The 18,504-nt window shown below is 35.9% G+C and overlaps 1 protein-coding gene across 7 annotated transcripts in view; it reads left to right on the forward strand.

Moving 5' to 3' along the window:
• The window catches only part of DICER1 (dicer 1, ribonuclease III), an 84,216-nt gene that overhangs the window by 24,923 nt on the left and 40,789 nt on the right, over window positions 1-18,504 (forward strand). For all 7 annotated transcript variants that reach the window (XM_017829830.1, XM_017829835.1, XM_017829828.1 and 4 more), the window contains 14 exons: window positions 29-221; window positions 1,120-1,282; window positions 1,695-1,825; window positions 2,440-2,574; window positions 3,363-3,523; window positions 4,800-4,968; window positions 6,968-7,440; window positions 11,107-11,239; window positions 12,152-12,394; window positions 12,489-12,643; window positions 14,046-14,178; window positions 14,638-14,713; window positions 15,834-15,973; window positions 18,239-18,418. In XM_017829830.1, the coding sequence (XP_017685319.1) occupies window positions 78-221; window positions 1,120-1,282; window positions 1,695-1,825; window positions 2,440-2,574; window positions 3,363-3,523; window positions 4,800-4,968; window positions 6,968-7,440; window positions 11,107-11,239; window positions 12,152-12,394; window positions 12,489-12,643; window positions 14,046-14,178; window positions 14,638-14,713; window positions 15,834-15,973; window positions 18,239-18,418 (2,436 nt within the window). In that variant the 5' untranslated portion in view covers window positions 29-77. The remainder of the gene's footprint in view (window positions 1-28; window positions 222-1,119; window positions 1,283-1,694; window positions 1,826-2,439; window positions 2,575-3,362; window positions 3,524-4,799; window positions 4,969-6,967; window positions 7,441-11,106; window positions 11,240-12,151; window positions 12,395-12,488; window positions 12,644-14,045; window positions 14,179-14,637; window positions 14,714-15,833; window positions 15,974-18,238; window positions 18,419-18,504) is intronic.

Here is an 18,504-nt window from a genome sequence, read left to right on the forward strand (position 1 = left end):
CTAATACTGTTTCTTTTTCTTCTTATAGTAGGCTGGGCTGGAACAAAAATGCAATGAAAGAAACACTGGATGAATGAATGAAAAGCCCTGCTTTGCAATCCCTCAGCATGGCGGGACTGCAGCTCATGACCCCTGCTTCCTCCCCAATGGGTCCATTTTTTGGACTACCATGGCAACAAGAAGCAATTCATGATAACATTTACACGCCAAGAAAATATCAGGTACTAGTGATAGTACTAATAGAGTAATGTTAAAAAAAAGTACAGTTAAATCCATTAATTTAATGGAAAAAGAGCCAGAGCAGGTGGAGAATGTGCAGTGTTGCACACTGCCTAAGCATGTCTCTCTGAACTCCACGTGTTGGGAGTTAATTCTTTAGTTTGACTTTGCTCTACATTTGTTATATTCCCATTCCCTCTTCTCAGTTTTCTTTAATGAGCAGAACAACATTTAAGGTGAGTATTCTCCTGCTCTCTGCAGAACGCTGTTACGGACAAATAGAGTAAACTGTGACTCTCAACTGTATGCACACATCATGTCTTCTTCCCCCATCTTATGTCTTCTATGTAGTAAATTTTGATTTTTGGTTTACAGGCAGGTCAAAGCAGCTCTGTAAAGTCAGAAATCTCTTCAGGTTACCTTGTTTTTCACTTTAACATAAACTGTTTCTGAGTTCTAGAGTTTCACTGCAGAGGTGCCCAAAAGCCAGTATTTTGTTAGTATTACTGAGGAGCTTCAATCACCTTGAGCTAGTGTACTTGCTTATTTGGCTGCATTGGTATATGCAATTAGATTGAAAAGCTGTAGCTTCTTCTCACAATGTATCTAGTAGCAGAATCATCTATTAAAAAGTCATAGTTAGAAAGCCACCTGAGAACAAATTGTGGCACTGAAGGATTTTAGATTTAGAAGCTGGACTATATATAGTGTGTTAATATTTTTTAAAGATTGTAACAGTACATTGTTATGAAAGAGAAATGTTAATTCTGTGGCAGTGTAAAGATCTCAGGATCGAGGTACTACTGACTTGTCTATAGTTTATTTATCACTTGTGTTATTTTTTGTCAGCTTTTTCACTGCATTGCTGCAAGTAAGGACATTATTATTTTTTAAACCTAGGTTGAACTGCTTGAAGCAGCTTTGGATCATAATACAATAGTCTGCTTAAACACTGGCTCAGGGAAGACTTTTATTGCAGTACTACTCACTAAAGAGCTGTCCTATCAGATCAGGGGAGATTTCAACAAAAATGGAAAAAGAACTGTGTTCTTGGTCAACTCTGGTAAGACAAAAAGTTCCTAAACACACTGCTAGTATTTCCATGGAATATTCTGGAACAGATGTTGTCTGATAGCAAAACTGGGAGAAACTGTTGCATAAAGTCTTCAACAACAAGGATGTGATACCTTTAATCTTTTGTTTATAATCACTTTAATATAAACTTTTAATATATATTGCATGTTTTGTTTGCTAGTTTAAAGTTAAGACATTGAATCTGAAGTGCAATTTAGTTACCGGTCTGTTTCCTTGATGTGGTTTTGCATAAAGACAGTTGCCGTGTACACCTGGTTTAACATTAGTCTAAGCTAAAGATCCTGTTATAAAACCTAGTGTTAGGTAATATGACAGACATCTTGAAAATCAGTGTATGGAAAGACCTTTATGTGAATAAGGTTTATTTTTTTTTTCTTAAGCAAATCAAGTTGCTCAACAAGTGTCAGCTGTCAGGACACATTCAGACCTTAAAGTGGGAGAATATTCAAGTTTAGAGATAACTGAATCATGGACAAAAGAGAAGTGGAGTCAGGAATTCTCTAAGCATCAGGTAATGTATTAAGTATAAACTATAAGCTAAATGTACAGTGGGTTAGGCTGGGTCAGAATTGATTTCTTCCAATTATACGTTCAGTTTTTTCTAAAAGAAATGCAGCATATTGGTATTATTTGTGTATTAATTTTGAGACAAAACATGTAGGCATTATGAGGTTGCTTTTAAAAAGCTGTCCTTTTAGTCTTTTGTTTTCAGTCTCCTGGACTTGTAGTTCATGATGATGATTTAAGAAGATATTTTGAGTGTGCATGCTATACCTTAAATGCCATTAAAATTTTGTTAAATATTAGGTTAAAAATATGATAAAATTGAATGTTCTCTGGGGATGCAGAACATTGACATTTTATTCCTGCTTTTTAAAGTACATGCTTTTTAAAGGCATGTGAATATATATAATCTATATATATAAACCCCTTCAGACAGATTATTCTCTCCTGTAGAGAATGTTTTATTCTCTTTTGTCTTTACCTGGTGTAGGTAGATGAGTAGGGATTGATATTTGCTAATGTTGTGTAACAAGGCCTGCAGAAGGCTTTCCTCCTTCACCTTGGTCTAAGACAGCTGATACTTTTCTTGTACTGACACGTGGTTTTTTCCTTTCAATCTAGGTTCTGGTTATGACATGTCACATTGCTTTGACTGTTCTGAGAAATGAGTATTTATCCCTGTCAAATATTAATCTTCTGGTGTTTGATGAGTGCCATCTTGCAATCCAGGATCATCCATACCGTGAAATTATGAAGGTGGGCTTCCATTGCTTGAATGTTTTAATACTTGGTTGAGAAGGAGAAGTCGGCGGGAGGGCTGGGGAATTGGGAACCATTTAAGGCAACTTTTTCTACCAAGGAAAAATATTAGTGGAACTGTATGTTAACATGTTCTGGTACTGTGAAATTACTGCAATGAGTTAAGACTTCAGTGATATTAAAAGATAGAAAAATAATGTATTTACCGTATTTTATAGTGGGGATTAAAGAAAAATCTGGCATTAACAGCGAAGCTAAATTTATGGAATTAGGGGAATTTTTTTAATTCATTGATAAAATATTTGAGTTCGGGAATGGTATGTACTAATCATTTTTTATTATTTTTAAAATACTGATTTCTAGAGATGTTTCTAGGACTCTTTCCAGAATATTTTTGGCTCCATGTGGTATTTGGCTTATAAGTGAAAGGCATAATAAATGTATTTTCAAATCTCTCTCCAAGTGCATGTACCTTTTTATATGGTGTGGAAGTATAATATATATTGCGTCACAAGAATATTTTGTATAATGCTAACTGTTTATATTTTTTCTACATTGTAAATATTTACCTTTAAATATGATGGCTGTTAAATGTTGTTCTGTTTTTAGTTTAACTTCCAGTCAGTAGAAGAGAAAATATTAATTCAATGTTTAGTTCCTTTTGCAACACCTGGTATTGAAATAAAAATTTCCAACCTAAGCATCTGAAGTTTGCAGTTTGCTAACTTGATAGTAGGTTTTCAGGATAACTGTCCTAAGGAATTTAATTTGATTTTACTTCACAGATCTGTGAGGATTATCCATCATGTCCACGAATTTTGGGATTAACAGCTTCCATTTTAAATGGGAAATGTGATCCTGCTGAGTTAGAGGAGAAGATCCAGAAACTGGAGAAAATTTTAAAGAGCAATGCTGAAACTGCAACTGATTTGGTGGTCTTAGACAGGTGTGTTCTATAATTAGAGCTGTTAAATTGATGCTTGCATATTCATTTTGGAATAAACCAGTAGCAATATTTACTCTTTTAAATTTTAGAAAAGTTTGTGTGTATGTGATGCCACTACTTCTATTTAGGGCAGAGATGGAATGTTCAACGGCTTTTTGAGTACAAAGGCTGATTTGCCTTGATATTCAGAGATTTTATGTAGTTGTTAAAAAACCAAAACCAAAAAAAATATCAAAAAAGACATCAAAACAACTGAAAAGAACCTCAAGGAAAAAAAAAAAAACACCAACACACCACCAACCTTAAAAATTCACATTCCATTAAACATTTCTGAACTTGCAAAATGCACTCTTATGTTTGGAGTGTAACTGGTTCATGTCCAGTATATGCCATAATGTTTCTATTTAGAAAAATGTTGCAACATCCACAGTACAATATGTTCTTAATATGGAGAAGTTGCCTTTTTTTCTTCTTTTTTTTTTCCCCCCCAAATGAGTAGCCTGGATTTTAAAGGCTGATGAAAGGCAGAGAGAGATGAGAGGAAGTGGTAAATACTTAAGTAGTAGAGGAAGTGAGTTACAGAATCTAGAATCCTGTGAATGTTATTTAAAATAAAGGTAGTAATAGTGTAATGACTTTTTGTAGGGGAAAATTAGGGTGAAGTGATTTCCATGTATCTTATTTTCTTGCACCAGCTGTACTGCATTGTTGAGTTTCAGACAAAGTTTTTAAAGTGGTTTTTTCATGTTCTGGAACAGATGTGTGTGTGTGAATGTTTTAAATGCATTTTTCTGAACTTGTGTGAACCATTAGCTTTTAAGAAAATTTCACTGCTATTCAAGAGTATTTTACTTGTGTAAACATAGATACATAGACATAAATTTACAGTATGTGGATTGGTTTTGTTTTGCATATGAAGAGAGTACACTTTGGAAAAACAAATGAAGATGATGGTCAAGGAAATTCAGTTTATTTTGCCTTGAATTCTGCAATATTTGAAATGAGGATAGCAATATTAACATCCTTTTTAGGAGTGTATTAGGATGAACAGTATTTTAGAATGAAGTAGTTCAATATTTGGGGTGGTGGAGGTTTTTCTCTACTAAAGTATTTATTTAGCTGTATAACTACTAATCATTAGTAATTCATGGTGGGGAAAGAAATGCTCTTGAATACGTCATGCTGCTGTTGTATTTGATGTATAACCTTAAGAGGGTGAAAAAACTGTGACTTTCAGAAGCTGTGTTTATTTAACTTGTTCTTTGCCCTCATTAAGATATGCTTCTCAGCCATGTGAGATTGTTGTAGACTGTGGACCATATACTGACAAAAGTGGGTTGTATGGAAGATTATTAAAGGAATTGGATGAAGCACTTGCTTTTCTAAATGACTGCAACATATCTGTACATTCAAAAGAAAGAGATTCTACCTTAATTTCTAAGCAGGTAAGGATATCAAGCTGTGTGAGAAACCTGGGGAATAGGAATCTTACAACTGTTTTTCTTTGCCATGTATGTTACATTACTGAAACCTAACCCAGACATTCTAGACTGTCTGAGCCAAAAGACTTCTGATTGTTGGATTCATTAACAGTGCAGGTCTTTTCATAAGTGAGTGGGGCTTGAATGTTAGCCATTGATTAGAACTTCATCTGGTTTGAGATTCAGATTTGCTTAAAGCACTGAAACAATTCTGCACCCTTTTGTTATGGGTCCTCATCTCTGAAGTCAAAAATTTGACGTCTTCACAATCTCCTTTGACCTCTGAATAATTCAGTATAGAAGAGGAAATAATGCCTAAGGAAGTATTTGGACTGTACTCAGTTGTATTAAGAGTTGATAGGAAGAATTCAGGCAAAAATTCCAGCCATAGATGTACAGCGTCTTCAGTTTATCTTAGAACAACACTGGACTAGTGCCACACCTCTGGGGTGGAATTTGAATCTCAGGCTTGCCCCTGACTTTCTCTGTGTTTGCCCCTATGTTGTCATGCCAGATGGCAGAGTATAATCCAAAAGGTGTGGTGTATTGAGCAGGGACCTGTCATGCCTGGAGTCCACGCATGGTTTTTTTCCCCCCACTTGGGCTTTGTGGTTTGGAATTGCTTCCCAAGTTACACCTATGTAGGTGTATAAGTCTTTGAACAAGAAGTCACTAGTGAGTCACATTCCCATAATAGTGCATGAGAAAAGTGGAAAATGTATTTTTAATTCAGCCAAAAGTATTCCAGTTTCCTTTAACATTCTTGGAAACTGAGGACTTTGATGCTGGACCATAAAATACTATTTCATCCAGAGGGAAAGATGGTACATAAGGCAACCTAGCACAGCTGCGTGGGAAATGGAAGTCCTGATTACTTTTGTACTAAACTTAAAATGTACTAGGCTAAAATATATAAGGAATGCTGGCTGAAGGCAGTCTCCATGACTTGCAGAGTCCAGGAGAGTGGATTAGCTGATAGATTTCTAAAGCTTTAACCCTTTGTGCTTGTTTTCTGATCCAGTAGCTCTCCTAGAAGATGGAGGCATCCATATTAGGAAAAAGAAATGAGTTTCAGCCTGAGGTGCTTTTTATCTTGGCACTGGAGAGTATCCAGCCTCTATATGTAGTTGCAATTAGTTCAGATGATTTTGCCTTTAAGTCCTACAGCTAACAGACTTCACAGAGGGTAGTGTAAAGATGATAGCCAGTTCTTTGCTTTGTCACAGAAGGGAGGAAGAAAGGAAAATCAAAGCAGCAACTATCATCCTGACTGTTACAGTTGAATTTTAGTTCTTCTGTTGTAATATAGGACATCCAAATGAATCTTTTTAAAAGACCATCAGATGGTACTCAAGTGCCTATGCTGTTTTCTCTGAATAGGGTATAGTTCTCTCTTTTTCCTGTTCCGCTCACACACAAACCACTGTGTTTTGTTTTTCCTTTGAAAGGGTAGACTTGCTAAGGCCAATGTACAACTTTCTGGTTATATACTTTTGAAGCCCTGCCAGCTATCAGTAATAAATAAAGTAAAAATGCCCAGTAAACTGTTTATTTTATAAGTTCTGTGTTATATATAAAGGATAAGAATTTCTGCTTTGTTTATCTAGCTGCCTGAAGAAGTATTCTTCTTATTAGTATAATTATCTTAGGGTAAATTTCAAATTACAATTCCACAAAATTGCAAAATATTGACTAAGCTTGGGGTTTTCTTGAGATTCAGAAATGTACAGAGTTTGAAGTTGATTGATGGTAATTTAAGAGGAAGGGGGAACTTGCTCCATTAGAAACACCAAAGTTCCCAAGGTCACGTAAATAACAAAAGCAGACTTCTGCATATTTTTATAACAAAACAATTGTCATAATTCTTACAAAGATTGTACTGTTAGAGAAAAAAGCCCCTAGTCTTAAATGAATAGTTCATGAATGTACTCTTTGAACTGATATTTGAATTCATTTGTTGTAGATATTGTCAGACTGTCGAGCTGTGTTGGTTGTTCTGGGACCCTGGTGTGCAGATAAGGTAGCTGGGATGATGGTGAGAGAGCTGCAGAAGTATATCAAACATGAACAAGAGGAGCTGCACAGGAAATTTTTATTGTTTACAGACACTTTCCTAAGGAAAATACATGCACTCTGTGAAGAGCACTTCTCGCCTGCCTCACTTGACCTGAAATTTGTGACCCCAAAAGTAATAAAGCTGCTTGAAATCTTGCGCAAATACAAACCGTATGAACGGCAGCAGTTTGAAAGTGTTGAATGGTATAACAATAGGAACCAGGATAATTATGTATCTTGGAGTGATTCTGAAGATGATGATGAGGATGAAGAAATTGAGGAGAAAGAGAAGCCAGAGACTAATTTCCCATCTCCCTTTACTAATATTTTATGTGGAATTATTTTTGTGGAAAGAAGATACACAGCGGTTGTTCTAAATAGGTAAAGCTTTTTGTTTTTTAAAAAAAATATTCTGAAGAAAAAAGGCAGAATCAGCTGCCAGGATACTGTCATGAATATGTAGGGGATTATCTTGTATTTTCAGAACTCTATCTATAAAGTTGGTTTAGGAGATCATTCTAGATCTATGTAAAGCAGGTGGAGTGGATGGGAAGAGCATGTGTCTTTGAAAATTGTACTCAAGGGCTTGTTTCAAACCTGAGTTTGTAATTTCATTCCTTTAGAAGGCAAAATGTGAAATACTGTATGGAACCTCTAAAATAGGCATATACTGTTCTGTCTTAATCAGTCTTTAAATTTCTATTTGCAATGGATGTTGGAAACTTCTCTAGCTTACTGAGTGCAATACTTCTGGAAATTTTACCATTACCCTACTAAATCATAGTATTATATGATCCAAGTCTACAGAAAACCAAATTCACCCTTGCACAAATATCTCTTAAGATTTACCAGTACTGCTTTCAGAGTGTTTGTAAAATGCCTATTCAGTCAAATGCTGAGTGCTTTCTTACAGTCTCCACCAAGAAAGATATGAACCTGTGAGTATTTGCCAATTTGCAATACTCTAGTTCCTTATCAGTTCGTGTTCCTGAATGTGCTTCGTGTTAGTTATATATGACACTTAATTGTTAAATGCTGTTTGCCACAAACTATGAATTACGTGATTTATTCCTCTATCCCGATTTTGTTTTTCAGTAGGTTTCTCAGATAGTGTAATAAATGTCCTGTGCGAGGTGTTCCTTGTGTTCTGGATACCTCTGAATCTGACCCCTGCGTTGATACATTTTTGCCCAAGTCAATAGTTTGAATGAATAACATACTCTTTGATCTGCCAACTTGCCTATGTGCGTGTTCTCAACTTTATCTTTTCTCTTTGCCTTTTTTTGCATTTTCAAGTATGTTCACATAAATCTGCAAATATGAGGCAAACTAAGCTGTTCAGTAAAATGAACATATTCTGTTAATGACTCCTGAAGAAATAACATTAACAGAATCTGATAACATTTTTGCTGAGCTGAAATGAGTATTTCATTGCCCTGCATGGAATGAACAGAACTGGGAAAACTTTATTCTTCTCTGTTAAGTTATGAATATGATTTAAATCATACTGGTTTTCTACTGTATGTTCTTGTAGACAGTGATTTATACACTATACAGTATCCTAACTGGTGTTGAACCTGACAGAATATGATGTCTAGATGAAATAGGTAACCAAATTCTGACATTTTTAACCTCACCTTGGGATGAGGTTATTGGCTGCAAAATATAAAACTGTATGTAACTTTTTGTCCCCTTCTCAAAGCTAGTTACCAGACTCTCAAAATGCTCCTTCACCTCATGTAATACATGATCTCAGAATACATGGCTGACCATCAGACCTGAGCTGTTGGAATTAAGACTGGAAGCCTTCAGTGGAGAACCTCACTACAGGCTTATTTGAGTGGAGTAGATTTAGTTCAGGACCTCTGCTGATGATAATTAATATATAGGGGAAAGATTGCTTCCCGAATGAGACAGTCATGAGTGTGTGAATTAGTGTATCACAACTACTTCAGCTTCCAGTAATCCAATATGGATCATTCAATAGAACTAACTTAGAAATAGAACTTCTCTTAAAATGTATTTATTATGGTAGTATTTAGAGATTAGAATACCATTTTATTAAATCCATGATGACTGAGGAAAGACAAGATTCATGGCATGTATTTGTACTTTCTGGGTCTTTGATTATTATTACACTCAACTAATGGAGTGGCTCAGTTATTGTTTAATTTGGTGTATACAGTTGAGTTCTGGTGCCTATACACTCCTTTTCAGAAGAGAAGACATTTTCTAAAGCCCAGTTTCCTTCCATTTGCATTGCTGTACGTCTCAACTCCCTTAGGGAGAGGTTGGAAAGCAGAAGTTCTTGTATCTATTTGAAGAACAGTACCTGTTACCTTCCACAAATACTTATTTAATCTCAAGGTTGAAGTCTTGAATGTTTCTCAGTAACTTGCCCAAGATGTGCAGAGTGAAATGTTTATTCAGATGTTTTTAATTGTCCATTTCTATAACAAATGAAATTAAGTAAGAATGTTTGAGATGCTTAGTAGGTAATCAATCTGTATGACCTGACAGAAATACCATATGAAAAAAGAAATATTAAAAATCCCAGGATTTCTGGCCAGTTATTAACCCATACTTTCTTAGTATATCTTTCTCAAGAGCCTAGAGACTGGATAGAGAAATGTAACTCTATTTAGCCTTGAACTAACAAATCACATTTGTAGCACAGGATGATCCTTATAGTCTATTTCTAGAAGGATTTGCTATTTGCCACTTTTCCATCTTTTTGCCTATATTCCCTTTCCATTCCAGTTTTAACAGATGGCAAAGGGAGGAAGTCTTCAAGGTGTTTTATGTTCCCATAGATTTTGTTAGAAATAGGGACCAGGAAAGGGGGCAAGACTTCAGTAGTTTTTCAAGGGTAGAAAGAGCAGGGAGAACTTTGCCATTTTCCATCTGGTTTGGCAGCAGCTCACTGGGCAGATGGTAAGCATGTAGCTGGGGACTGGCACAGCACCCATCTACTTATATATGAGACAGAACTGCTAGGGATTTATCTGGGAAAGGTTGGAATTGCTGTTGGAGGTGTACAGAGGCAGGGTGTTCTTTGGCTGTGAGGAGCACCTGACAATGGACACGATGCATGTGCTGTTGAGCAAAGTAGTGCTGCGATGGCTGTAGTGAGACATGCAAGGGATCTAATTTTTTATATTTTCATTTGGATCTGCTGCTCAAAAGCCTGTTACAGTTGAGAAGTCCCAGATTCTGTCCATCCTGAAAACTGATCAACTAATGTTGCTACAGTGTACTTAGTTTGATTGCGCATGGTAATGGTGGTTTTAAATCCATAAATGTCTCATTCTAAATTTAGCACATTATTTGTACAAGCAATCTTCTACCTTGTCTTTGAAATCAGAACACTGCAGAAGGCAGTCTTTCCTGCTTCTGTAACCTAAAGAATAAACTGAGAGTAAATAAATTGAGAGCATGGATGCTCCTCATGTCCCTGTTCAGTATTGCTTTTAAAGCATTGGATTAAATTCTCTGAGTTAATTTCACAATTAGTGAATTTCTCACTGGGTAGGCTGATCATTGCTCTTTAGAAAAACAGGTCAGTATTTTGTCACCAGTATACTTGAACAGGATATATCTTCTAATATTAAGTAGAATTGCAATATTATGTTTTAACCTAAAATGTAATATCTTACACTGAGGAAACATACTTTGTTGAGGAAGCAGTTACAGGTCTGTCTTCTAAAATTAAGCACAGTTAACAGAAAAAGAGATAAACAAAAGCAATTGTAAGTAGGGTGCTTTAGCAGCAGGGAGCCTTAGAGTAATAGGTTGGTTTAAAAATATCTAGTTTTACTGTGATAGGTCTGAAATGTGTGTGATGCAGGGCCACTCATGCTGTATAGGTATGCAGTCTGTCTTGTGTTAACCTTACAGAGCTTTTTGGGAAGACTGCAGTAAGTTTTTGTTAGCGTGGCTTAATTGTCATGCTTCCACTTTTTCTTTTGATGTAGGTCTTAAAAACCTAAAGATTTTCTTCCATTTTCTGGGTTGTGTGACTTCTAAAAACACGTGTAATATTTTTAGGTTGATAAAAGAAGCTGGCAAGCAAGATCCAGAACTGGCTTACATCAGTAGCAATTTTATAACTGGACATGGCATTGGCAAGAACCAGCCTCGTAACAAGCAGATGGAAGTAGAATTTAGAAAACAGGAAGAGGTAACTTCAAGAAAAAAAATCTAAATTAGCAGTACCTTCAGAACTTTTTTTGTGTGTGTGTGTGTGTGTGTCTTTAAAAAGCAGAAAAAGCCAACAGGCAGAATCTGGGGCAAAGTCATGGGAAGTTCAGAGAATACCTTTGGTTTAACAAATATGCACACTTATTGGAGATACAGATGTTGTTCATAAAAAAAGTAACAACGTGTTTAGAGATGTTGGTATGTCATGTTACACAAACAGAAATTAAAACTTCACGTAAAATCATGTTTGTGTCTAGTCAGATCTAATTTTTCCACATTTGTGTAAGTGGTAATATAGTAATACTGTAAAGAAAATTAAGGTTGCTGACATATTGCAGTAGTTAAGCTGGTTTTAATATTTATCTTTTATAAAAGTGAATTTCGTAAATCATTAAATGATATAAATATTAATAAACCCCACGATTTTTAAATCAGTTAAAGCTCATCCCAACTGGGTTGTCCTCCTTAGTATTATTTCATATATAGTATAAATATCAGAAGTGCCAGCTCTAGAATATGCTCTATCCCTGAAGATGCTTCAGCCTCAGAATGTTTGGGAAAAGATGCTGTCCTGAAAGCAGCTTTTTTTTTCCTTTTATACCACAACTGAAAAATTGTAAATAAATAGGGGGAATCCTCTCCATTGCTAGTGGCTATATTAGCTTCTTAGACTCATATGATTCCACATATCAGATTTGATTCCTAGAAATCTACTGCTTCTGTTAAATAGTCTTGTATTCCTGAAAAGATTTTTGTAATAGTTTTGCATTTGCATATTTAGAAATATTTTCCCAGTGTCCATCTCACCTTTTTCTTATTGCCTTTTGTTGAATCTCATGATGGAAACAGTTCTTGGACTAATTTCTCAAATTTATCTTCATTACTTTTGCAGGTTCTTAGAAAATTCCGAGCACATGAAACCAACCTACTTATTGCTACTAGTATTGTAGAAGAGGGTGTTGACATACCAAAATGCAACTTGGTGGTGCGTTTTGATTTGCCCACGGAGTACCGCTCCTATGTGCAGTCAAAAGGAAGAGCCAGAGCACCAATTTCCAATTACATTATGTTAGCAGATACAGACAAAATCAAAAGTTTTGAAGAAGATCTTAAGACATATAAAGCAATTGAGAAGGTATGAGGGCAGATGAATGGGCCTGGTCTGGTTAAATGTTTCATAGTACTTTTTAAGGGAAAAATTTCTCATGTTCTGTTCTTGAAATGTTAAGATCCTCAGAAACAAATGCTCAAAATCTGTTGATACCAATGAAACTGAAACCGAACCCATTGTTGATGATGATGATGTATTTCCACCCTACGTATTGAGGCCAGATGAAAACAGTCCAAGAGTTACTATTAACACTGCTATTGGACACATAAATAGGTAAGAGGCATATTTAATTTTTACTTCATGTCTTTGAATAAAAAGTTTCCTAGTCTGTCTCACAACATGAAAGCATAGGCTGAGGCATTTTACACATTTCCTCTTAGGCATCTTGGCAGGATATGCTCTCCCAAAGAAAGTGCTCACAGCAATTTGAAGGCATTATTTGCTATTTTTATCTTTATCCTACCAGAGGTTCTAGCACTGATAATAACTGTAGTGATAATGATTCCTGTTTAATAAAAAGCTTCCCTGAAAACATAGTTTCAAAATGGATAGTTAGATTGGTTTTTTTGCTTGTCAAGCTAGTTTTGAAAATAAATAAATAAAAGAACTGTTGAAACTGTAGTTAAATCTTCCAGTTCTAATATTCACATTTGTAATAGCAGTCTGTTGTCGTCTTTAAAAACCAAATCACAGTAATAAAGGTAAACATAATAAAAGTCCACAAGACAGGATGGTATACTTTCAGGGGAGCTGGTCAAGTATCAAGTTCGTAAGGCCAAGACAATTAGAGGAGGTTCTTAGTGACAGGAAGACGTAGATGTTATTAATACTTCAAAAAAAAAGGCAAGTAAGAAGATCCAGGGAGCTGTGGACTGGTCAATGTAACCGTAGTCATATGGAATAATATGGACCAAGTCCTCATCACAGCAGTTTCTAGGCATGTAAAGAAAATGGGGTTGGCAGAAACCAACCAAGCGTTGCTGGGGGCAGTTTTTGACCAACCAGACTTCTTATCTCCAGTGTGGTTGATTATGAAAAGCCCTGAATGTCATTTACTTAAGTAAAGCTTCTGATGCAATTGCCAAAGTGCCTTAGTAGCTAATTTCTTGAGATGCAGACCATTTTGATTGACTACCTGGTAAATAAAGCCTGTCAAAAGCCTGTCACATTTGAAGGGTGAATGGTAGATAGTAGATGGTTCAAAGGCTATCTGGCAGCTGGTTATATGTGGCATTACTCCTCTACTGTTAAGAGGTTCAGCATAGTTTAACATCAGCGTGTTTGCATTTAATACTAAGTTGGGAGAGAGGGAAGTGAGTACAAGGGAGGAAAGGCTACTGTTCAGAGGGAAAACCATGACAAATAGGAGGAATAAGGCAATAGAAAAATCAGGAGACAATGCAAAACCTGAGACCTGAGATGAGATAGATGGACCTGTGCATCATTACAACCCTGGAATGACCTTGCTGTGGAGACCTGGTGTATATTAAAGGACTCAGAGGTCTTCTGCTCAGTAGTTAGTTGAATATTTGTCAGCAGTGTACCTTTGCAGTGGCCAGTATGGCCTGAAATCATCTTCTGTAGCATCCACACCAGTAAGGCAAGGTTCCACTGAAATGTGTTTAGACTTCAATTTGCAGGTTTTGATGATCTGTAAAATGTTTTGTCAACTTAGGTACTGCGCTAGATTACCAAGTGATCCATTTACACACCTAGCTCCCAAGTGTAAAACCCGGGAACTACCTGACCATACGTTTTACTCTACTCTCTACCTGCCAATCAACTCACCTCTTCGAGCTTCAATTGTTGTAGGTATTTGGGGAAGAAAAAGCATGGAAATAAGCAAATATATTGGTCTAAGAACTGGTCTGTGCTGTTTCTAGAATTAGTATCATAGTTGTTAATGAAAATTTTTTCCGTATTGTGCTCTGTAACTGTATTTAGGTCACTGTTTATTTCTATTATAATCCATTTTCCATCAGTTACTGTTTATGCCAAAGGCAAAAATATTTAGATATTCTTCCAGGGCCTTGTTGTTTCACACATTTGTCCTGTATTGTTTTTGATCGAAAGTATGTCGAGTTCTTGTAATTCTGGTTTTTGTGGAAAAACAGCGTAATCCTGAATATCTTCATAAAACTGTCATCAATGCATTTTTTTAAAAAAACTTTGCTTACTTAATATGCTTGTGTGAAACTAATTAAACAAGTATGGTAAGTAATGTGCTAATCAACCAAAGTTTTGATGAAGTATTTAAATGTTTATAGGGTCCTCCAATGAGTTGTGCAAGACTGGCTGAGAGAGTTGTAGCTCTTATTTGCTGTGAAAAACTGCACAAAATTGGTAAGAACTGAAAAAGCAACCTCTTTAATAAAGTATGTTTTATAGTTGAGAAATTGCGTACGGTGTAGATGATATATGTGATGATATATGGTATACATGCATTTCTGCTGTAGCCATCTATTGTAGCTTCCCTTTGCTTGCCTTGTTTTGTAATATGATCATGTACTTATCAATTTAGCTTAGATCTTATAAGCTAAAGTTAAATTTTCCAGGGAAATCTTGTTATATAACCTATTTTGTCTTAAACAGCAAAACCANAGATTTTACCACTGAATATACTTATTAAAAGGGAAATGAGTCTTGTTCTCTAGAAGATATTGATTATAGGTCAGAAACTATATCCTGCAGCCAAAATATAACTTACCTTTTAAAGTGAATTCTGACAAATTAAAAGATATAATACACAATCCTAAATTTATTGTTTTCTCTACTGTATCATAAATCATGTTCCAAAAAAAGTACATTGAGGGACTACTTCAGCTCTCTTGTCTCTAGTAAATATAATGGAGCGTGTTCTTCGCTGTGTAACATTTTGAAGAGAATTCCATGTTATGAGTTTTTTTGATGAAGTACAGAAGTATTTACGTATCTTTTAAGTAAAAAAATTTGTAGGTCTGGTGTTTATATTTTATTTCTGAATTAAACCCTTTGATCACTGAATTCATACCGATAAATGTATCCAAGAATAACACCCTAATGGCTCAACGCAGTGTTGAAAGTGCATCTTCTACAGTAGTAATTAACTGTTTAGAATGATAGAGTAGTATAACTGTTCCCTCTTTCTTGGCATAACTCCACGTGAGTGATTTTTAAATTAGTATTTCAGTCAAGGATTGCCTTTTATGGCCAAAAAGAATTCATTGGTTTTTGATATTTTCATTATAGAATTCAGCTTTTTAATTTCAGTGGGTTTTACTGTAAATGAGTATTTTTGCCCAAAATTCAGTCTTTATCACTCTTTCCCCAAAGTTCTGCTTTTGGAGCCTTGCAGGAGTGTGTGTATTTTAAAAACTTCTGTGAAGTGTTTTCATGAGCAATCTCATCTGATGTGTAGGATGTGAAGGAACCAAGATTTGATTGTTCATAATGCTATTTCTTCACACTCTTTCATAATAATCAGGTGAACTGGATGATCATTTGATGCCAGTTGGTAAAGAAACGGTTAAATACGAGGAGGAACTTGATTTACACGATGAAGAAGAAACCAGTGTTCCAGGAAGGCCAGGCTCTACAAAACGAAGACAGTGCTATCCTAAAGCTGTTAGTATCACTCACTGCTGTCCACACCTCTGATCAAATGCCTTATGTACTGATGAGACAGAATTGCTAACTCTTAATCATATAAGTATTTTTTACAACATGTCTTACATTTATATTGAAAATATTTTGCAGTTTAAATTCTGTGTAAAATTGCACTGTTACCTGAATTTATGGTACCACATGTTTTGGAAGCATGCGTGTAAGTTCAAGGAGCGTACACTTTCTGTAGGGCTGGTTGACTGTATTAGCCTGGTATGAAAATAAGTGTGAGGAAAATTGTCCTGCAGTAATAGTCTGTAAAATATTTACCTTCTCTGGCAAATGCACTAGAGCAAAGGAGGAATTACTGGCTTTCTAGACAAGGAGATGCACGGGGCTAAACACAGAAATAGGTGGAGTTTTTTTTAGATGCCCGGTTTAATTTGGGAAGTTTACCAATTGAACACAATTTCATAGCTTCTCGTTTAAATCTTAGTATATCAAATAAGTATACTTTTACTATTTTCTCATTTTTAAAATAGTTCTAAATATTATACTCAATATGCCAAAAGGTATACTACAGTGCTGCATTAAGTAACATCCACAGTTCTGTTGTAACAGGCTTCAACCACATCAGTTTGTAGTGTTGGATTTCTTAAATGGTATGTGTATGGGAATTTCAAATACTTTAAAAGTAAGGAAAAATAGAGGAAAAAAGCTGTGTTAGAGTATTTTGCAACTACTCTGGAACCTTCCTTCTTCCCCTGCAATTGTTACAAGTTCTGTCTAAGGTCCTTCGAATAGGACAGGTACCTCATTCAGAATCTGATAATATGCATTTCAGGGAGAAACTGATAGTCTTTGTCATATGGAGCATGGACACCCACATTAGTGGGCTCTAGTGCTGTGTTGTACCTTCATGTGCAGCCTCAGTTATGGTGATAGCCCTTCAGTAATTCCATTCTTGCCATCTTCCACATGCCCCAATTTTATTAGTAGTTCCAGTAATCAGTTACTAGGAAAGTTTTGGGAAGGATACCATGGCATCACAGAGGGAATGACAGATGAGAAAACCTTTTTCATGCAAGACTCCACGAACACTTTGCATCTTTGCAGTGTTTCTTGGTAGGTTGTTACAAGTACTTTTCTCTGTCCTCTTGCCTCACTAGTGATTGGGGTGACTCGTAAAATGCAAGATTATTCTATCTTGTTCAGAGGAGTTGATTTGTCTAGTGATGCATCGTTCTTTCTCAGTTTTGTTTTTTTTTTTTTAATAGGGAATCTAAGAATATTTTTCCTTGCTTTTGTCCCAACTTTTCACATCTGGAAAAGAGGCTTTGGCAAATGTTTAAGGTCTCCAAGATCCTCTTGGGCTTAATGTAGTTATTAAACTTATGAGTAATTTTCCATTAAGTCAAGGCCATAGTTTTACTGCAGTGTAACTTTAAAATCCAGGACTACATGTATTGCAATTTAGTTTTAGACAAACAGGAGGATCAATTTTGAGACCTGCAAAGTAATGAACTCCTACCAAACATAAAGCATGGTTTCTTAATGTCTGTGACAAATACAAACAGTAGAGTTAAAAGTACTGGTGGCTGAGTGTTCACATCTGCAAACTAGAATTGTTATGAGAACTCATATAATGTCGTGCCTGGGCAAAGGGGCAGTCCCTTGAATTTTGTTTGTTTGTCCCAGGTGTATGAAAAACATTTTTGATACTTTTCAGTTCTGCTGGAAGAAGAATCTGTGTTAATGAAGCTGCAATGAAGCTTTATGTGAAAATTGAATTACTGGGATGTAGATTTTTTTTTTTTGCCCCCCCACCCCCCGTTAAGGTCCAAAGAGCTTGGACATAGTGTGCTCCAGAGTTACTGGTTAAATACAGACATTGGCATCAACACTTCAGTTGTATTTATGGTATTTATATATTTAAGTGCTGCCTGTGTTCTACAGTTAAACTGGCATTTTTAAGACAGGGTGGATAACAGAGTAAGATCAGGGATGTAGCAGAAGTTGCCTCTTGGCTAATAGGAAGATCTGGGAGCACCGTGTTCCCTTGATGCAAGTATTTGGACAGATTTCGTGGCTGCCATACCAGGCTGCTGACCAAACACTTTTGCTTAAGAAAAAAACACTACTTGAGCCCAGATTAATTTTTTTTTATTCCTTATTTTTAGCAATGCCTTTCCAAATCAACATGTGACACCTTGTTCAAAGAACAGTATTTAGGTAAACTTCTCTGATTTTTATTGTGTTAATGTTTTTTCTTTTTTTGATTTTTAGATTCCAGAGTGTTTGAGGGATAGTTACCCCAAACCTGATCAGCCCTGTTACCTGTATGTAATAGGAATGGTGTTAACAACTCCTCTACCTGATGAGCTCAACTTCAGGAGACGAAAGCTATATCCTCCTGAGGATACAACAAGATGTTTTGGCATATTGACAGCCAAACCTATACCTCAAGTAAGGAAACTATTTCCTTTCCTTATTCTACATGCCTTACAACCTGTTGCTTTCCACTTGCTCCCCCCGGCAAGACTGAAGAGTTG

The sequence above is a fragment of the Lepidothrix coronata genome, unplaced genomic scaffold (assembly GCF_001604755.1).
Source record: "Lepidothrix coronata isolate B3197 unplaced genomic scaffold, Lepidothrix_coronata-1.0 Scaffold169, whole genome shotgun sequence".
Lineage (NCBI taxonomy): Eukaryota > Metazoa > Chordata > Aves > Passeriformes > Pipridae > Lepidothrix > Lepidothrix coronata.